This window comes from Lathyrus oleraceus, chromosome 5, assembly GCF_024323335.1.
Source record: "Lathyrus oleraceus cultivar Zhongwan6 chromosome 5, CAAS_Psat_ZW6_1.0, whole genome shotgun sequence".
In the NCBI taxonomy this organism is placed as follows: domain Eukaryota; kingdom Viridiplantae; phylum Streptophyta; class Magnoliopsida; order Fabales; family Fabaceae; genus Lathyrus; species Lathyrus oleraceus.
In genome coordinates, this window is record NC_066583.1 from 163370119 (window position 1) to 163393423 (window position 23305).

The 23305-nt window shown below is 34.6% G+C and overlaps 1 protein-coding gene across 1 annotated transcript; it reads right to left on the minus strand.

The window, feature by feature from the left end:
- Positions 1–20248: 20248 nt before the first annotated feature.
- Positions 20249–22947, minus strand: LOC127080506 (cytokinin hydroxylase). Its single transcript, XM_051020817.1, has 4 exons — positions 22578–22947; positions 22256–22485; positions 21066–21683; positions 20249–20953 (listed from the first exon to the last, which is right to left on the minus strand). Exons 1-4 carry the CDS (start codon positions 22861–22863, stop codon positions 20528–20530), a joined length of 1560 nt encoding a protein of 519 aa, XP_050876774.1. The 5' UTR covers positions 22864–22947; the 3' UTR covers positions 20249–20527.
- Positions 22948–23305: the final 358 nt, after the last annotated feature.

The window sequence follows — 23305 nt, forward strand, 5'->3', positions numbered from 1 at the left end:
TCCATTTCGATCTTGGATCATGATGAATTTTGAAGTGTAAATTAGAGAAATCAAACATAGTTAAAAAATTTCTATGTATAAAGTCAAATGATCACTTTTCCCATCTTGAATAAATTTGGCTATGAGCTTCAAATGAGAATGATTCCTTCTTCAAAGTTGTAGCTCTTTCATTCCTATTCAATTTGGTTACAAATTTGACACCTTTTGAATCTTGCATGAGGTAGTTATGTATTTTAGAAGTTGAGGAAAAATGCTTGTTCAATGGTAATGGCCCAAAATGACCTATAATATTTCCTCTTGGCACATGCCCTTGCAAGTAGAAATTTACATTTCTCAAACAATAAAAGTTGTGTAAGACATCTAAAATTAATCATGAAACTTGGATGGCCTTAATATCATAAAAAATGAGCAAGTTATGATTCTTGGAAGTTGACCTTCCATCTAGGGCACAAACAGAATGACCTATAATCTTTCACCATAAAAATGACTTTACAAGAAAAATTATCTCTTGATGACAACATGAAAGTTATTGTAATGTCGTAAAGAGTAAATTTTCTCTTAGAATCATTTTCATATGACAAACATTGTAGGAGATAGGGTCTAGGGAACCCTAGATTTGACCAGTTGACTTTCTTGGTCAACCTTCTTGAACCAACTTGCAAACTTGAAGTTCCTTTGATCTTTTGGGCTCATGGAGAATAATATATGCTTTAGATGATGTAAAATGAATTATCCCTTGAGATCTTTGACCAATTGTTGAAGAAATTTGCTGAGGAAGTCACACAAGATACCCAGATGAATTAGGGCTTCCAAGGCAAACAAGCTTCAAAATATTGATGAATTCTTGATCAAAATGATAAATAAATGTAAGACCCTAATTTTTACCCTAAGATCCCTCATGGCATCATTACATTGCATTTGCATTTCCTCAAGGATCATAAGCATCTTGGTTCCCTTTGCCCTTTGGGTGGGATCTCTTGAGATTTGGTTTGAGATCACCAAGCATACAAGAATTGTATATTATTTATTTTCTCATTTTATTTACTAATCAAAAGCACAAAAATATGTCACTAATCTCTTTTGTTTGTAGCTTGAGCAGTCACAAGGTCTAAAGGCTTCTAGGAGACCCTTTGTGCAAAGATATAGTCAAGAGAGGATGAAAACAAGCATGGCAATGAGTCCCAAAGCTCTCATCCATCAAATATGTCTCCCTAGTATCTCAATTCATCATTTTGATCAAAGAAAATCAAAGGGTTTGAGGTTTGTTCCTCAAGGAAACCCTAATTCATCTGATCATCCACAATGCCTTGCTCATGAAGCAACCTCAACCCATGGTCAAATACAATCAAGGGAAGTTCTTTAATTCATCATTTCATGCATATTTTAACTCATTTGAGTGTCCTCAATCATCCATTCATCAAGATATGAGGTGTGGACTTGAGAAGTTGATCAGTCAATTCATCTGACTATTTTGTAATACACTGAGACCTAACTTTTTATGTGTTGGTAAAATGGAGATGACCCCAAGAGAAAAAATGTTCTTAAGGACAATATGAATAACTTTCATGTTCATCAAAAATTTATTTGAAGCTTGGAAGGTCATCATCCATTCCAAGACATTATAGGTCATTTTGACTGAAACCCTAATTTTGGGTCAACTTCTCAAGAACATAACTCATTCATTTTTCATGATGTTGAGGTGAGACTTAATTAATTAGAAAGCTTAATGTGTCTAATTCAAATGTTATGTTGATCAAAATTACAAAATCTCAAAATAAATACATGTGATAATGCAAAACATTATAGGTCACTTTGGGCAAAATGCATTGAAATGTGAAAAAGTCCAACTTCAAGTGCCCATAACTTCTTCATAAAAAATCCAAATGATGCAAAATTGAAGTCCAAGTTGATTTTATTGAAAAGGTCTATAACTTTCATGTTGAAGATTTTATCGTTTGGAGTTTTCATCATTGAGACAGAGGGGCTTGAACATTGGCCAAATTTGGAAATTTCACATATGCATGTTTTGCACCCTACACTTCAAGCTCAAATTTCATTAATTTCCAAGGCCCAAATGAAGTTTTGATTAACATGACATTTGTTCCTTCTGCAATAAGCTTTCCAACCATTACTCATAAGGTTGCATTTGGATTTTGGACATGGCATTTTCGAAGGCTTCAATGAAATAGTGCATTTTATGAAAATCATTCCAATTGCCATGCATGATCCATTAACATCCAATCTGCACGTCCAATTCTTATTTGGTGATGTATATCTTGCAATTCCATTCAGAATTGGGCCCTCCATGTGCCTGTACAGGCCCATGCCTGGAGGCCCTCTTCTCCCATGCACACGAGTTAGCTCATGCATTCAACCATCTCCATCTATAAATACCATGCCATAGCTTCACAATTCTTCAACCTAAAGGCGCCTAAACCTCTGCTGAACTCAAAACCCAACCCTCACCAAAGGAACTTTTCTCTTTCTTTCAAAAATTTCAGATCTGAAATTCAATTGCATCGATTGATTTTTAAGATCCTTAGTTCCTAAACCTTCTTCATTTGATCCATAAGAGCTTCTATTTGAAAAAGCACTCAAAGATAGTGACTCAATTCTTCACAATTCAAAGGTTTTGCTCAATTGCATTTTGCTTTGAAACAGCTTATATATTGCTCCATTTGCCTTGATTTTGTGTGATCTGAAGTCCTCTGCATAGAGGCATCATTATTGTGTTCTTAATTTTTGAAACCAAGCAAGTTCAGTTGAACACCACCAAAGTTCCATCTCTGATTTCTCTCTCAATAGGGATATAGAGTGGAATTGAGTGGCATAGGAGTGATGTACATCACTCCACCTTTCGAATGGTACCTGGATCGTGGCTTTTTATGCACATTTTTTCCTCTGCAATTTTGAACTCTCACCGGAGCTAGTCGGAGAAGACGGTGACGCTGGCCACCGTCCGTTTGCTAGATTAAGTCGTGGCCGTTGGGTCATGCTTCCAGATCTAGTCAGATCCATTGGATGTTATGACTTTATTTAATTCATTATATTACTCATTGACTTTGGACCATGGTACGCGCGTAGCTCATTGCCATTGGATTCTCCACGTCATTTAATGAAGTTCAATCCAATGCGTGTGGATTTTTGCTATTTCTGAATTTATCCATTTTATTTTTTAATTCCATTTTATTTCTAAAAAATCATATCTCTCTTATTATTGGTCCAAAAATTATGGGACCAATTGCATTATTTCTCTTTTATTTTCTAATTTCTAAAAATGATTTTTAATATTTTTTATTTCATCATTTGCTATTTTTTTAATAATTTTCTCTTTTCTGGTTATTTTTAATTCATCTTAAATAGTTTTTGATATTCAAAAAATACAGAAATATTTTCTCAACCTCTTTGAATGATGATAGATCTATGAAAAATATTCTCATCAATTTATTAATTTATTTGAGAATTATTTGAGATTTTAGTTCAATTAGGTTATTTTTATGCATTTTTAATTGATTAAAAATAGTTTCTGACTTTTAAAAATGATGAAATTTTTTTATCAAACTTTGTTTGACCTTATTGAACTTGGGATAATTCACTTGGACTTTTCAAAGTTGATTTGAAGTGAATTTGAAGTTTGACCTTTCTTTATTATTTTAATTCAAGTATTATTTTAAATATTAAAAATGCCTAAAATATTTGACTTGTTTCTTGACCTCTAATCTTCATCTTGCTTCTGTTTTCTATTGTTTGACCTTAATCTTCTATATCTTTGGTCAACATTTGTTGATTAATACATTCCATTTCATTTAATGCACTTTAATATTCTCCTTCTTCTTCTCCTTTTTTTTTAAATTTTTTTATCAATGAGTTAAGGATTGGTGGTTAGTATTGATTAGGAAGGTTTAATCTTCCTTGATTCAAATCTAATTCATCTTGATCATGGATCAAGTGAATGACTTTACATTAAGGATAGATTGCTTTCTAAATCATGCAAAGAACCTAAATCAATACAAGATCATTTCTCATCTTCTTTTTGGCATGGCAAGTTGTTGGAGTTTGATTCACTAATCAAGACCTCTAACTTGTGTTATTGCCTACATTATTATTGACCGACCTCAGATAGTTTTGACTTCTACATAAGTCCAATTACGATTGCTTAACATAACAATAAATTTGCCTTATGGCACACTAACTACTAACACTAACCATTAACCATTAACATTTACTTTTTGGTCTTTACATTTCTGCAATTTACTATTCTTGTACATATTATTCATTTGCTTTTCCCCCTTTGCTCATTTGAGCACATGTTTATGTTAATGTAATTTGCCTTTTGCTCATTTGAGCACATAATTGTGTATATACTATTATGCTTGTGTTTTGTTTTGATTATTGTGGACCAAATGCAAAGAAATGGACAAATGGACTTAGTTTCTAGGATATTCCCTATGCAAATTGGAGTAAAAGGACATTAATGTTGAAGATGGATTAGAAGGACCAAACCTCTAAACTCACTCTTGTCCATTCTTGATTTGCTTCATAAGACTCTTTGATGTGTGTGTGCTTTTGTGCTAGGGAATCCTATGAGAGCTCAAATTGAAGAACCATTGCCATGCTCATCCAAAGTGAAAGATACAAGATACATTGGGAGATCTCCTAAGAAGCTTGTGTGATTGTGTTGTTTGCTTGAGCTTACTATTATTTTGCTTGCATATTCCAAAGGATGGGAGCTACTTGGATCATCAATATGATCTCAAGAGAGGAACTCCATTTGTGGTCTTGTTTCTTATCCCTTATCTCTTGTATCATTAGGACTTTAGCCATTCTTCTTCTTCCCTCCACTCTAACCCAAGACAAAACTTTTGTGCAAACATTTAACACTTCTTTTCAAATATTAGAAACCTAAGCCTTATGCTTTTGATTTTCAAACTTTCTTTTCATAACACTTATTTTGAATTGAACTTCTAAGTCAACTTTGACCATATTTTGTACATACTTTTCATTGGTAAATACCACTCATTCAAATGCTCTTTTTTGTGGTTTCAATGGCCACCCTCTTAATCATTTTTTTTTCTTCATAACCTTTAGCTATTAGGTTTGAGTTATCCTTGAGGTAGATGTAATACTCACCTATATCCTTAGTGATGGACAATGAGTCTTCCATGCTTATTATATGGTTAACCCCTCACTAGCATGTTGAAGCTATCCTCACATGGTGGATTTGTGGTTTTAGGTTGAGTTTTCTCCCTTGGATAACAAAAGACCTTAAGGCTTTTGGACAAATAAATTCACCAACTCATTTTGAGATTTTTACCCCGAACTACGAGGTTTTGATCCTAATCTTTTTTAAGATGGTACGTAGGCAATGGGTTTATCCATCCAAACACAAAAATATAAATAACTTGTACATTCTCTTCTCATCTCTTCAATCATGTTTGCACAAATAAACTTTCACAAAATACCAACCTTACAACAAAATGTGAAAAGGGCTCCCTAGGAGTACCTAGGATGTTTTGGGTGCTTAAAACCTTCCCATTGCATAACCAACCCCCTTACCCCGATCTCTGACATTTTTACTAGTTTTTGATTTGATAAAACTCTTAGGTTTTTGTTCGCTTTCTAACCATTCCTTTGGATAAATAGAAGTGCGGTGGCGACTCGACTTGTATGGTTTACCTTGGATTTAGTTAATATCTCTAATGGTAATGAATACCCCGCTACAATAAAGAACATGGATATCCATATATTATACTTGGAAACATTTTGAACCTTTCCTTGATTGATCTCTTTCACCGAGGTCCTTAAACCCTAGTTGTGAGCTTGATGAGGCATATGTGGATACACACACTATCTACAAAAGAAATAAAGCTATACATAGACATATTTTTGGTATGTTGGTTAGGAAATAAATAAAAGCAAAGTATGACACAATCAAATATGCTGGGTGATCTCTCCCAATGCAAACCCAATGAATGAGGGGTGAGGAGGATACCAAGGTGTGATCCCAAAGCCAATTTAATTGATGAGATAGCATGAGGGCTCTTAGGGTCAAAATTGGGGTCTTATAACAGGCTCATCGCACAAGCTAAATTAGAGAACAAGCTAATTTAAATGATTAGGCATAACAAACAGGCTCAATTTGACATGCTAACAATCCTAACATACTTCGACTGCAACATGTGAACAAACTTCGACAACATGCTAAAGTCCTGTCGAATTGTCAAACCAAGAAGCTACCCTTTGATCATACTAGAGTCGGATCCAATATCTCACAAAACTCCACCTTGGAACAAACTATATAACATAAAGGGAACAAACTAACTTTCTTCATGCAGCTTTATCAACTGCATATAATGGTTATCATGAAGAAACTTCATCTCATCATCCATGGCTTCCAGCCATTCAGTCTTATTTCGACTCCTCATAACTTCCTTGTAACCTATAGGTTCTTCCTCAAGTACCTCACTTGTAGAGATTAAGGCAAAAGCTATAAGATCTGCATACCCAAGTCTTTGAGGTGGCTTAATGATTTTTCTCGGCCCATCTCTTGCCAACAGGTAGTCATCGACATTTTCCTCATCTTCCTCAATATCTTCAGCATCTTGTGCTTCTTCTTTAACTTGGTTTGGGATACGTAATTCAACATCGACATGCTCCACCTCAACAAGAACTTCTTCTTGTTCCAATCTCTTTTTTAGATATTTGTGCACTTTGACTAATGTCATCAAATTTCTTGAAAGCCATCTTAGCTTCGTTAAAAACTATATCTCGATTGGTGATGCACCTCCAATGACATGGCTCTAGGCACCATATCCTATAAGCTTCAACTCCTTCAGGGTATCCCATAAGCATGCATCTCCTAACTCTAGGTTCGACCTTGTCCTGCCTAATATCAGCATAGGCTATGCGGGCAAATACTCTAAGTTTGTTGAGATCTGGTGGATGTCCCGACCAAGTTTCTTCAGGTGTCTTCATATCTAACGCAGTCGAAGGACATTTATTTATCATATATGTTGTTGTCGAAACAACTTATGCCCAAAACATCTTCTTTAACCCAACACTAGTCAACATGCATCTAACTCTTACTAAAATGGTTCGATTAAACCTTTCATCCAAACCATTATGCTGGGGAGTACCTGTAGTAGTTTTGTGCCTTGCAATACAAGAGGCTGCATAAAACCTGTCGAACGCCTCATTGCAAAATTCAAGGCCATTGTCGGTTCTCAACCTTTTGACCTTCCTGCCAGTTTGATTTTCGATTAGAGTCTTTCAACTTTTAAAGTTCTCAAAAGTTTAATCCTTAGTCTTCTGGATGAATACCCAGATGGGGCAACTGATGGAGATATTACAAGTTGTGGCTGTTAGAACATGATTTTGGTTCTGCAATATATCTCTAAGTTTTGATGATAACAAATAATGAAACAATTTGGTACCCTAACAAAATTCTCTAAGTGTGCAGGATTCTAAGGAAAAATAAATTTTATGATAACAATATCTGACAACTAGCAAAGTCCAGAACTGTTAATCCAATGCTGAAGAGATCAGATCTGACTAGGACAAGAACTCCTGTGAATTAATTACCTACATAATGAGTCATTCAATCTCACATCTAAAGACCTTGAAAATGTGTGCACCCAAAGACTCTGAATAACGTACACCTGAAGATTCTGAAGACCTGCACACCCGAAGGCTCTGAAGACTTTATATATGATGACCGTCTATCTGAAGATCAGTTAAAACTAACACTGAATATTATTTATCAAACAACTATCTGAAGAATACAAGCTCTGCTCAAAGACTTTGAACTCCACTCACTCTGATTCACACCCATCAGATCATCTGACTCAGCAAAATCAGAAACTTAACCAAGAAGTATTTTAAGTATGGTATGAATATATATATATATATATATATATATATATATTATATATAATATATATATATATATATATATATATAATATATATATATATATATATATATTAATATATATATATATATATTATATAATATATATAATATATATATATATATATATATATATATATATATATATATGCATTATTGACTACACTCCAAGACCGCTATGGAAATGACAAGAAAATTAATATCATTAAGTACCATTATTGGCAAATATCATCATCAATATTCTCTCCAACGATATCATCTCCAAGCATTATATAAAGGCCTCACCATCATCATACAAGAAAACGAAGCAATTACACGAGAATTCTACAATACACCTTGAATAATATATCAAACACTTGCTATTGTAAAATTCAGTAGTCACACAAGAGTTGTTGCTCATAGTGTGATCATTGATCATCTGCTCTTAATTGTTGTCATACTGCTTGTCTAGAAGTCCTAAACATACCCTTGTAATTCTCTATAGTTATTGTGGTTCCTCAAGTGACTTGTGAAGTCTCTAGACTTGAGAGGGCTAAGAGTTCACTAAGCTCTTACACGATTGTTATAATATTTCAAGATTATTGGATTAATTTTATTGAAGGCGAAATCACCTTGGCCGGGTGGACGGTAGTATCTTTGATTTTCAAGCGAACCAGGATAATTTCCTTGTGTTATCTGTTTTTATTTTCGTGTGTGTGGTGTTGCAAAAGTTTTTATTTACTGGGAAAACAATTCAAACCCCTCTTTCTTGTTTTTCTCCACCTTCAATTGGTATCAGAGCTCCGACTCTGTTATTAATTTTTAATCAAACACTTAACAACGTAGAGAGATCTAGCGTGAGAAAAACATCATGGCTAACAAAAATGAAATAGATAGCTACAATGCTAAACCTCCAGTGTTTGATGGAGAGAATTTTGATTATTGGAAGGACATAATTGAAAGCTTATTCCTAGGCTACGATGCTGACCTATGGGACATTGTTATAAATGGTTATGAACCACCCATATCTGCTCTTGGTATCACCATTGCAAGAAGAAAAATGAATGATGATCAGAAGCGTGATTTCAAGAATCACCACAAAGCCATAACTATTTTGTTGAATGAAATATCCTACAATGAGTACGAAAAGATCACCAACATGGAGACAACTAAAGAAATCTTTGATTCCTTAAAGATGACTCACGAAGGCAATAATCAAGTCAAAGAGACTAAGGCTCTGGCCTTAATCAAAAAGTATGAAGCCTTCAGAATGGAAGATGATGAAGTTGTTGAGGTAATATTTTCTAGATTCCAAACTTTAGTTGCAGGACTCAAGGTTCTGGACAAAGGATACACAATAACATATCATGTCAAAAAGATAATCAGAAGTCTTCCAAAGAAGTGGAGATCCATGGTTACCGCATTAAAGTTATTCAAGGATCTGAACAACATAAGCCTTAAAGAACTTATTAGCTCCCTCAGGAGTCATGAGATAGAGCTAGAGGAAGATGAAACTCAAAAGAAAAGCAAATCAGTGGCTCTAAAGTCTATATCGGAAAGAAGAAATCCATAAAGGAACAAAGCCTTTCAAGCTAAAGAAGAAGATGACAATGACTATGAGAAGGAAGATTCTGATGATGAAGAAGAGTTATCTCTTCTATCCAGAAGAATCAAACAACTCTGGAGAAAAATAAATAACAACTTCAGAAGACCTAGACAGAAGGGAGATCGTCCAAAGTCAACCTCCAAAGGCAGACCCAACAAAGAGGTAACCTGCTATGAATGCAAAGAACCTGGACACTAGAGAAATGAATGTCCAAAGCTCAAGAAAGACAGTTCAAGAAAATAAGGATTTAAGAAAAACTCCTTCGAAGCTAAAAATAAGGGACTCATGGCAACCTGGGATGACTCTAAATCTGACGCTTCAGAATTTGATTCTGAAGAGGAACAAGCAAATGTTGCATTCATGGCTACCATATCTGGAAGTTCATCCGAAAAGGAATCTGACTCTGAAGAGGTATTTTTTGATTTTTCTAGTTCTGATCTAGAAGTCTATTTATCAGAATCTCTACGCTCTTATCAGAAGCTTCGATAGAAATTCAAGATCCTAAAAAGTGTTCATGAAGAAACTGTTGAAGAGTGTGATAAGCTTGAGAAAGAAGTTTCTGAACTTAAAGAAAACAACTTTATTCTTGAAAAGGAAAATGAATTCTCAACCAAAAAATGTTTAAAACTTGAAGAAACTCTTTCTAAAGCTCCACCCACTTCTGACACCATCATATATAAATATGAAAAAGCTTTTAAGAAATTTCTGAACAATGGACTTGAGAGAAGCAAAATGGCTTCTATGATTTACTGTGTTAGTCATAATAAGAAAAGAGGAATCAAATATGACTCTCATGAAGATGATCCAAAACCTTATGCAGAAAACAAACTGAAATCTCCCTTTTCTTATCATTACACACATGCACAAACACCGAAGTTCAATAATGCTAGAAAACCCAAAGTTGTCAGAAACTCTGGGAGAACTAATCATAAAGGACCCAAAAGTTTCTGGGTACCAAAAGATAAAATAGTATATGTTGCAGATATCCTATGCAGCAGAGTTAAAACACCAATCATGGTACCTGGACTCTGGATGCTCGCGACACATGACGAGAAGAAAGCATATGTTCCAAAGCCTGGAACTTAAAGACGCTAGCTTCGTAGGCTTTGGAGGAAATCAGAAAGGAAGAATCAGAGGATCTGGAACAGTTGGTAATGGATCGCTTCCTTCTATTTTTGATGTCCTTTATGTTGAAGGATTGATGCATAACTTGTTATCCATAAGTCAATTAAGTGATAACGGTTATGATATAATCTTTAATAAAAAAACGTGCAAAGCTATTAATCAGAAAAATGGCACAGTCCTTTTCACTGGTAAGAGGAAGAACAACATTTACAAAATTAAGCTTTCAGATTTAAAAGATCAAAATGTAAAATGTTTAATGTGTGTAAATGAAGAGCAATGGGTGTGGCGTAGATGCTTGGGTCACATTAGCATGATGAGGATTTCTAAGATAAATAAACTTGAGATAGTCAGAGGCCTACCTAAGCTGAAGTTTTCTTCAGATGCTCTTTATGAAGCATGTCAGAAAGGAAAATTTTCTAAAACAACCTTCAAAGACAAAAATGTTGTTTCTACCTCTAAGCCTTTGGAACTTTTACACATTGAACTTTTTGGACATGTTAAGACAATATCAGTCAATGGTAAGAAGTATGGAATCATTATTGTTGATGCTTATAGTAGTTGGACATGGGTAAAATTCCTAAGACACAAGAATGAGTCGCATTTTGTGTCCACTAGTTTCTGCTCAAAACTGCAAAATGAATTTGACTCTAAAATCATCAGAGTCAAAAGTGATCATGGTGGAGAATTTGAAAATAAACTCTTTGAAGAGATTTTTGACTTAAATGGAATATCCCGTGATTTCTCCTGTCCTAGAACTCCATAATAAATTGGAGTTGTAGAAAGGAAGAATAGGAATCTCCAAGAAATGGCCAGAACCATGATCAATGAAACAAATGTAGCTAAGCACTTCTGGGCTGAAGCTATGAATACATCGTGTTACATTCAGAATAGAATCTCTATTAGACCTATTCTGGAGAAGACTCCTTATGAACCGTGTAAGGGAAGAAAACCTAACATTTCTTATTTTCATCCTTTTGGATGTTCTTGTTTTATTTTGAATACTAAAGATAATCTGAACAAGTTTGACTATAAAGCACAAAAGTGTATTATGTTGGGATACTCAGAACACTCTAAAGGCTATATAGTATACAATAAAGAAATACAAATTATGGAAGAATCAATACATGTCATATTTGATGATAAGTTTGACTCTGAAAAGTCAAAGCCAGTTGAAAAACTTGCAGATTTGGAGATAACACTTGTAGGTTCTGATGAAAAGACAAAAGAATCTGAAGAAGCAAAAAAGGAAACTTCAGAAGCACCTGAAGTCACAATCAATCAGAAAAGATCAAGAAATAGACAAAATGTTTTTTAAGAATTGATTTTTGGAAACAAAAACGAACCTGTCAGAACAAGATCAACATTCAAAATTTCTGAAGAAACACTTTTGGGACTAGTATCTCTGATAAAGCCAACATCTTATTAAGAATCTCTTCAAGATAAAGAATGGATTATGGCAATGAAAAAAGAACTCGATCAGTTTGCCAAGAATGATGTCTGGGATCTTGTACCAGGACCCAAGGGAACACATGTAATTGGAACCAAACGGGTTTACAAAAACAAACTCAATGAAAATGGTGAAGTGGTAAGAAATAAAGCACGACTGATGGCACAAGATTATAATCAACAAGAAGGTATTGACTACAATGAAACCTTTGCTCTAGTCTCCATGTTAGAATCTATTCATCTACTTGTATCTTTTACTGTAAATTACTCTATTAAACTATATCAGATGGACGTCAAAAGTGCGTTTCTGAATGGATATATTTCTAAAGAAGTATATGTTCATTAGCCTCCTGGTTTCGAAAACTCAAAATGTCCAGAATATGTTTTTAAACTGAAAATATCTCTTTATGGTCTGAAACAAGCTCCTAGAGCTTGGTATGAAAGACTAAGTTCTTTTCTTCTAGAAAATGACTTTATTAGAGGCAAAGTGGATTCCACTCTCTTCTGTAAAAACATCAGAAACGACCTTATGATCTGTCAGATATACATTGATGACATAATATTCGATTCTGCTAACCCCTCTGTTTGTCAAGAGTTTTTTGAGCTAATGCAGGCAAAATTTGAAATGAGTCTGATGTAAGAACTAAAGTTCTTTCTGGGGATTCAAATCAATCAAACTTCAGAAACCACCTATGTATATCAAAGCAAATACATAAAAGACATTCTGAAGAAATTTGAAATGTCAGAAAGCAAACCAGCCAAGATCCCCATGCACCCTACTTGCATTATGGAGAAAGAAGAGGTAAGTCAAAAGGTTTGTTAGAAACTCTATCGTGGTATGATATGTTCTCTTCTCTATATGACTACCACGCGTCCAAATATATTATTCAATGTGTGTCTTTGTGCTAGATTTTAGTTAGATCCAAGGGAATCTCACTTAACAACTGTTAAGAGAATCCTGAGGTATCTGAAAGGAACACCTAACCTTGGCCTGATGTATAAGAAAACATCCGAGTATAGGCTATTTGGGTACTATGATGCAGATTACGCTGGAGACAGATTGGAACACAAAAGCACATCTGGGAACTGTCAGTTTCTAGGAGGAAACCTCATTTCATGGGCTAGCAAAAGACAATCAACCATTGCACTCTCAACTATAGAAGCATAATACATTTCAACTTCACTATGCAGCATTCAGATGCTCTAGATGAAGAATCAGGTTGAGGACTTTCAGATATATGAGAGTAACATCCCTATCTTTTGTGATAATACTGTTGCCATATGTTACGTAAGAGTCCTATTTTGCATTCCAGAGCGAAGCACATAGAAATTAAACATCATTTTATCATAGACTATGTTCAGAAAGGGGTAATAATTTTAAAATTCATAGATACAAACCATCAATGGGATGATATCTTCACAAAACCCTTAGCTGAAGATAAATTTCTTTTCATTCTGAAACATTTAAATATGGCAGATTGTCCAAAATGAATCTGAATGTGTGTCTCTCCTCTCCAATGTAAAATAGGCTCTGACTTAATCATCGGTGGGTTATCAGATTCTGGTTCTGATACTTCTACAAGTTAGATGTTATCTGGATTAGAAACCTTATGAATCAAAAACCTTTTGGTATTCTTGATGTCATAAACATCAACACGTGGTCTCTCAAACGTATGACCTTGGATCTTTTAGACAATTGTCTAGCTTAGAACTCAAGAGCCAAACTGTTGAGATCTCTTCGAGCAGTATGCATATTTTTGAGATTAGACAACCATCATTAGATGCATTTAATACTCCCCAAGCATGTCAACTCAGATTTCTGGAATGATTATTTTTGTTGTCCCCTATTCATTAAATACGTTATCATTTTGCATGTTATTTGGTTAGGTATATATATTTACCATATTTCACACTTTCACACTTTCACACTTTTCACTCACAACCCACACAAGCCCTCTTACGCTTAGTTTTCTCTGCAACTTCATCAATCTTCATCCCCATCAACAATTTTCATCTTCTACAACTTCAAATGGATACTTAATAACAACAAGTTTATGATTATTCCCAGCAAATGGATGTTGCTGAATAATGTGTTAAAGCTCTCCAACAAGCTGATACTCAAACTGCTACAACTTTAATAACTTCTTACAAAGAACCCCACGTTCTTGACCACCCCCTCATATAAATCTTGCCACACCATTAGAGAAGTTGGAAGTATTATGTGAATTGCTGGTGGATTTCGACAACTTGAATTGAAACGATGTTGATCTTACTGAAGATTTAGAGAAACAAGGTTGGGGAAACTACTTCAAGAGGCTCCATAGTCCTGTTTACAGATTCCTTGTAAAGGAATTCTGGAGATTTGCAGACTGCGACAACCATTGCATTGTCTCTTACGTCCTCGGGGTAAAGATGGTTATCATAGAGAAGTCCATCGTGAAGCTTCTGGACATGGAAAAGGCAGGGGGAAGAAGGATCTACAAAATCAACCCTAGGGAAAAATACATGTCTCATGAAATAATCTCCACAATATTCAATCAAAACCTAGAAGGGAAAACCTCAAAGAATAAGGCACTTCATCAGACTACATAAACACAGATCAGAAGTGCATCATGTACTGTCTGCATAAAGGGCTGAAGCTGAATCTCCCATCCATCCTTTTCAAGTATCTGAGGGATTCAGTCAGAGACACCAGAAACAACATGAATCCCAAAAAGTACATCCCTCCAGGGAGACTAATTTATGACGTTCTCATCGAGAGTGGATTGATAGATCATCTGATCTCACTTAACATGATGGAAGATGTAACAGTGGATGTTGGCAAGCCTCTGAATGCAAAAAATCTTAAGAGTAACCCATCTTGGATACCTCTTGGGATGCTCTGAAGGATCACAGGGAAGTTTCTCATGGTATGTATCTTTTCTCCAAGATTGATCCCCCCAAAGGTAATAACTCACTATCTCCAAGATCTGGCGTCTCAAGGTATTGACATATATGAGTTCTCTGAGGACTGGCTACCAGAACATCCACCAAATTTCATGAAGAGGATGAGAGATCCCTCTGAGAGGAATTCAAAGAAAAAGACTCTGAAGATTGGAGACTCTTCATCATCTCAAAAGCTACCTGTGCCTCTAGGTTCCTCCGCTCCAAGTAAGTCTTCTCCTTTTGAAGCTCCTTTACTTTCCGGGTCTAGGCAAATACCTTCTTCTCTGCCTCAACCACCCCCACATATTCTCCCTCTGAACCAACTATTCCTATTCCTACTCCCTCAGAAACCCAAACCTCTGCATCCCCAGTTTCTGACTCCTTACCTATACAACCTCAATTCAACCTAAATTCTAACTCACTCCCCATATCAGAAGCATTGCTTCTAAATAAACCTATATCCACTCTTTCCTTCACTCCCTTATCTCCTCCTTACTATGAACTTTCATCTGACTCTAAACAACCACATATCCCTGACCCCTCATCTCCCACTCCGGCACAACTCCAAGCCATAACTGAATTTGAACAGACTACGCCTGTCCTAGAAACCTCTGAACAAATACCACCACCCTATGAAACCCTTCCACCAACCTCTGAACCCATCATTGAACCTTTTTCTGAACCTAACTCTAAACTTATCCCTCAAACCTCTGAACCTAACCCAACCTTTCCAACCCTTGAAGAGGTATTTTCTAAATTCTCAGAAAGCTCAATTGAGAGGCTCATACAACTATATGAAGAATCCGGACTAAGTGATGAACCTTCTAAAGTAAGGACTCACTCTTATGGATTTATCAGGTGGATGACATCTAAGGTCTTTAAGCTCAAAGAACTCTCTGAACAAGTCATAAATGATTATATAAGAGGAGCTAAGGAAAGACTTGAGGCGCGACTGGCACGTGAAGCCGAGGAACGGGCAATAAAGGAAACTGAAGAGAGGGCCCAATTAGAAGCTGATGAGAAATCTGCCGCTAAAGATGCTGCTTCAGAAGCTAAGGCTAAAGCTAAAGCTGATGCTGAAGAGGCTACTCGTCTAGCTGCAGAAGAAGCCGCAAAAACTTCTGAAGCTGCTATGACTCGAAGTGAGTCATCAACATCTGATCTCACACCTCTGGTACTGAACGAACTTTAAAAGGAACAGAAACTGGTGAGAGTTAGACTTGACAAGAAAGACTTAGTTAACTCCAGCATCTAGAACCTTCTTTCCCAGCTACTTCAGAGGATGCCTCCTCCTCTAAACCCTTAGGCACCCTAGGCTTTCTGTTTTGTTTTTTTGTGCTCTAAGTGTTTTTGCCTATGAGGCTTTCTTCTTCTATGTATTTCTCAGAACTTATCTAATGAAATTTTGGTTGCCCTATATGTATTTCTCTTACTTTTATTTGTTCTTTTTTAGTCTGACAAAAAGGGGGAGAAATAAATAAACAACTTTCTGATGAAATAAAATATCTAACTCTCAGAGTACACCACTTACATTTCAATATTATAAATCTATTGTGTTCTCTAAGTGCTTTTATAGGATATATCTGAACAAGGAAAAATGAATCAGTATCTCAGAGATAAGCAAAGCAATCTAAGAAACTCTGGTAAGAAACTCTCTAACCCTGAAAAGCCCCATGATACAAATAAACTCAAAAAAATTCTTAAGTATCAAACTTAGGGGGAGATTGTCAATCTCAGGGGGAGTCATACTATATCTGACTCTGAGTCAATTGTTTAAATCTATCGTGTAAAGTACCATTGTTTCGTCATAAGTCTAAGTTTTTGTCATCATAAAAAAAGGGGAGATTGTTAGAACAAGAGTTTGGTTTTGCAATATATCTCTAAGTTTTGATGATAAAAAAGAATGAAACAATTTGGTACCCTAACAAAATTCTCTAAGTGTGCAGGATTCTAAGAAAAAATAAATCTGATGATAATAATATCTGACAACTAGCGAAGTCTAGAACTGCTAATCCAACGCTGAAGAGATCAAATCTGACTAGGACAAGAACTCCTCTGAATATACTACCTACAGAATCAGTCATTCAATCTCACATCTAAAGACCTTGAAGATGTGTGCACCCAAAGACTTTGAATAACGTACACCTGAAGATTCTGAAGACCTACACACCCGAAGGCTCTAAAGACTTTATATCTGATGACCGTCTATCTGAAGACCAGTCAAAGCTAACACTGAATATTATTTATCAAAAAACTATCTGAAGAATACAAGCTCTACTCAAAGACTCTAAACTGCGCTTGCTCTGATTCACGCCCATCAGATCATCCGGCTCAGCAAAATCAGAAACTTAATCAAGAAATATTCTAAGTATGGTATAATATATATATATATATATATATATAGATATATATATATATATATATATATATATATATATATATATATATATATATATATATATATATATATATATATATATATATATATATATATATATATATATATAAATATATATATATATATATATATATATATATATATATATATATATATATATATATATATATATATATATATATATATATATATATATATATATATGGACATTATTGACTACACTCCAAGATTGCTATGAAAAGGAAAAGAAAATTAATATCATTAAGTACCATTATTGGCAGATATCATCATCAATATTCTCTCCAACGGTATCATCTCCAAGCATTATATAAAGGCCTCACTATTATTATACAAGAAAACGAAGCAATTGCACGAGAATTCTACAATACACCTTGAACGATATATCAAACACTTGCTATTGTAAAATTCAGTAGTCACACAAGAGTTGTTGCTCATAGTGTGATCATTGATCATCCACTCTTAATTGTTGTCATACTGCTTGTCTAGAAGTACTAAACATACACTTGTAATTCTCTATAGTTGTTGTGGTTCCTCAAGTGACTTGTGAAGTCTCTAGACTTGAGAGGGCTAAGAGTTCACTAAGCTCTTAGACGATTGTTGTAATCTTTCAAGATTATTGGATTAAGTCCTTATTGAAGGCGAAATCACCTTGGCCGGGTGGAGTGGAGTAGCTTTGATTTTCAAGCGAACCAGGATAATTTCCTTGTGTTATCTGTTTTTATTTTCGTGTGTGTGGTGTTGCAAAAGTTTTTATTTACTGGGAAAACAATTCAAACCCCCCTTTCTTATTTTTCTCCACCTTCAGTGGCCAGAGGTCAAGAGGCCATTACTAAGGGTCAAGAGGAACCCCATCAAGCCAACCTACGAGTTGCTACTGCCAACCCGCATAATCCTACACATGTTACTCCTGTTGTGCAAATCCTCGTAGGGATACATGTAGGTACTCCTCCTCCCGTGGGAGAAGGTCTAGTAAATCCAAACGTTGTACCTATTTTCAATCCTCCCGTCCTCGAGGTGGATAATCAATATGACGCTTTCTTCAGCCCAAGCGATGAGTCGGTCTACGATGCTTTTGGGCTAGAAAATGCTGAGATAGAAAAGAAGGTTCGTGCCATATAAGAAAACATGAAGGTAATGGAGGGGTCCAATACTTTTGGGCTAGATACTGCTTAAATGTGCCTAGTACCGGGCATCCAAATACCTGTTAACTTCAAAGTACCCGACTTTGAAAAATATATGGGAATCAGCTGTCCTAGAACCCATGTCAGAAAATGATGAGAAACTACGCATGCACTATCGGAAAATGGCCGCATATTCCAATGGTGAGAAACTACTCATGCACTTCTTCCAAGATAGCCTCAGTGGGGCTTCATTGGAATGGTACATGCAATTAGAAAATACATCTATCCGAACTTGGAAGGAACTGGCTGAGACATTCCTCAAACACTATCAATATAATACAGACATGGTTCCAAATAGGACCTAACTCCAAAGCCTGACACAGAAAATTGATGAGTCGTTTAAAGAGTACGCCCAACAATATTGGTGAGGACAATTGTGCCATTAGGAAATTTCATATTGATAGGAGAATCATGAGAATAAAAATTAAAATTATATAGGTTAAAAGTAATATGGTGAATAACACATATATCAATTGGCCAATCTACATGTGACTTACCATCCATGCATGCGGAGACAAAGTTGATGTGAGGCAGAACAACAATGTCTGAAGGAGCAAGGGAAGGAAATGAGGAATCAATGAAGGCTTCAACATGGATGGACACAATAACATTATTGATGAAGGGTTTTGGACTCTTGTAGTTGTATCCGGGTTGGGAATCATGCTTCATTAAACATGTATCAACCATATGGTTGGTTCTGCTACATTAAGTGCAAATGGATTAAAAAGGAAAACCAGGACCCAAGTTGAAAAGACCATGACCCCGAAAATGATAGGGATCAGTTCCTCGAACTCCCTAACAATTGGTGGTAGGTTGTAATTTCATGTACATGAGGTGATTCTCAAGGGACCCAAAAAGAAGGTTGGGAGGTGTGGAACGACATTCCTGATCTCGGACCGTAGAAAAAGTCATATCCATGGAAGTGAGAGGGTCAAGGAAGAGGATTTGAGAGCGAACAATACAAAATTTCTCTATGAGACCTTTGAGAAACTTGATGATCCGATATCAATCTTTGTACTTGCGTAGGTAAAAATTGGCACCACAAGTGCAAAGAATGGCACATGTATAGTCACGAGTGGGTCCGGAAGAGTTAATTTGTTCCCAAAGAGAGGTTAATTGGGTGGAATAGGTTGAAATGTTGATATTTCCTTGATGATGGTGGGTTAAGTCATCTTGAAGGTCTGAAATCTTGAAAATGTCACCTTAAGAAAAGTGACCTTCCACATTCTTCCATATAGTATGAGATTTGTCAATTCACAAGATGGATTTAGTGATGTTCTTCATGATTAAGCTTTGGAGCCAAGACAAAATCATGTTGTTACAACGAAGCCAAAGATCATAGAGAAATGTCTGATAGAAGATTGAGTGAAGGTTTCATCGAAAATCAAAGCTTATTTTTGGAGATTAAAGTAACCTTCATAGCCCGAGACCAAGAGTTTTAGTTACGGTGGTCAAGTCATGGGTTGACAATTGAAAGGTTTTTGTTTAGATGGAGATAATATGGATTTAAAGGGTTGTTGGAGAAGTCAAAATAGGTTGTTTCGGTCATGGATGAAGGAAAGACAGAAATGAATCGAAGATAGAAGGAAGAGGATTAAGGTTTCTTGGATGGAAAAGAGAGATAAAGAAATAAAAGAAATAAAGGAAGAGAGAGGAAAAGGCAAGGAAAAAGACTCTTTTTTTTACTCTTATATCATTTTGGAATTTCACATCTCCAAAATAATACAATTATTTTATCAAAATCTGATTAATACAAATATATAAATGGTGTATTTACACACCATTAAAGAATAATCTAACTTATAATTGTCTACCTAACTTAAAACCAACTAATTAACTCTTTTCTTCTAATAGTAGCTTAATTTATTTCTACTCAAATAACTAAAGTACAAGGAGAAAAGAGATGCATGTTCACGTATGATCTAATACAATAACATTCTACAATGGTTGAACTATGAGAGGAAGTCCATGTTTGGGTCTAAGAGACAACATGATAGTAGGAGAATGGTGATAACTAGGGGAGACTTTAAACTTAAACTTAGAAAGAAGTAGTGTTAACACTATCTTATACTCCATGAAAGTCAAGTTCCTACCAACACATGATCTTCCTCCAAAGCCAAAAGGCAAATACCCCATTTTGTGGTTGGATTCTCCATTTGCATCATTCATAAACCTCTCCGGTTTGAACTTGTTGGCATCATTCCCCCATATTGTAACATCATGGTGCATTGCTACAACATCAATCCAAATATTGGTCCCTCTAGGCACCTTTAAATTGTCTAATTGAATATCCTCCATAGTTTGTCTTTGCACATTTGGAGACGGTGGGTAAAGTCTAAGTGCTTCATTCATCACGCATTTCATCTGCATGTATAAAAAAATTACACACGTTTAAAACTATCCTATAGAACATATTTAGCTCAAACTCTTTTGCCTATAATATAACAAAAGCCACTAAACTTTAAATTGAACTTACCTTCTTTAAATCCGCAAGTAAGTTGATGTCAAGTTTTTCAATATTACCAATCACTTGTTTAATTTCATCTCTCAATTGGTTTTGCCAATCTTGATGCAAAGCTAGAAGTAGCAAAGTCCATGTGATTGAAAGTGATGTTGTCTCATAGCCACCAAAGAAAAATGTCTTGCACTCATCAACCAATTCCTTTTTTGTTAATGCCTTGTTCAATTTTCCATCAATCTCATGATTTTCTTTCAACAAATGACCCAACAAATCTTGTTCATGTTGTTTCTTATCATATGAATTCATCCTATCTTCTATGATGGATAACATGAGCTTGTCAACATTTTTACCAATATTCTTGGCTTCAAATGTTTTCTTGAAATTAAAGAATTTTTCAAATGGAACCCCCACATATCCTTTGGTCTTAAAAAGGGTCATTTGCAAAGTTCTTAGCTGTTCAAAGACTAATTTTCCTTTTTCATCTCCCATTCCAAAGCTTGCTTTTGCTATAATGTCTCCGGCAGTTGCGACAATCTCTCTTTCAATGTCGATTTCAAGGTGGCCGGAGTTAATTTGGGAATTCCATCTTTTGATCATTTTCTTGGTGGCATCAACCATCATGCTTGCCATTGTCTAAAGAGAACAAAATTTTTGAACATATTTAGTATCCGTTTGTTACATAATATAAAAAGAAACGTATTTATGCATTAATAATATATAACTCATTCTTTTACAATTTTTTTATATTATTTTTACCTCAATAAAAATCGCTTTCTTTTATATGATGATATACTTTTGTCTTTTTGTTTTTTTAGTATATCTTGGACTCACATCTAATGTGTAATTTTCTTTTGGTTAGTAATTAAAGTAGTTATGTTTAAACAAAATCAGCAAGACACAACTAGTTAAACGTCAATATAACATGAAAATAACTCAAACTTTAACTTATAATATAATTAAATCTAGTATATATATATATATATAATATATATATATATATTATATATATATAATATATATATATATATATATATAATATATATTATATATATATATATATATATATAATTATATATATATATATATATATATATATATAATATATATATATATATATTATATATATATATATATATATTATATATATATATATATATATATATATATATGTGTATGTATGGATAGATAGATAGAGATTTTTAAACCTTAAGATTAAGTGGAGTAAATGTTGGGGCTATAACATGTCGATGATGTACCCATGTGGTCCCTTCAGCCATCACCAAACCATTTCCAAACATTGGTTCTCTGTCTTTTCTAAAAACACTTGGTTTTCCCCATTTCTTAGCCAAAACCTTTGAAGACATTATCTTCAAGAATTCAGGATCTGCAATATATAAAAATGGCTCTGTCCCCAACCAATAAATGAAAACTTTCCCTACAAACCAAAACACAATGCATTATTCAACATAAATAAATATCAATCACTATTAAAAAATATTGATTTGTAAAATGGGATTCTTAGTTTACCATAAGATTTTTGCCAAGAATAGTAATAAGGAGAAATGATAGAGTGAATGTTATGAGTGATATCAAGTGAAGAAGAAAAGGAAGAATTCCTTTTCATTTCTTTGATGTTTCCAAATGGAAAACTTGGGGTTGGCCCATCAAATCCACATTTCTTAAGGTTTACATGTTTGTGTTTAGGTAAAATCCACCAAAAATATGTTAGTGTTGTGAGCAAGCAAAGACATATAACTAATATAATTGAAGTGAATACATAAAGAACTTGTGATGATAATGCTACAAACTCCATATATCTCTTATCTCTTTCTCTCTCTCTCCCCCCTTTCAATTGCTTATATATATGCTATATAGGTGGATATGTATTGGTAAGGAGAAAGCAAAATGCAAATTTGTGTGAATACGATACAAGTAACAAATGAAATTATTATGGCACTAAAAACAGTTTTTTCAATGGTGAAAACGATGGAAACAAGTGTAATTGTGTTCGAAAAAGTTATTATGGCACTAGAAATTATTTTGACAATGGTGAAAACGATGGAAACAAGTGTAATGCTTTTGTAAACGTGATTGATGTGTGTTGTTTGTGTCTAATTATTTTAATTTATAGATATATTCATCTTAAGTTTTTTATTTTCTTACACAAGTTAGTATTATTAATAAATGATATCAATAAAGAGTTATAGTAGTTCAACTCAGGAAATATTAATAATAGTTTATTTAATGTTTTAAAA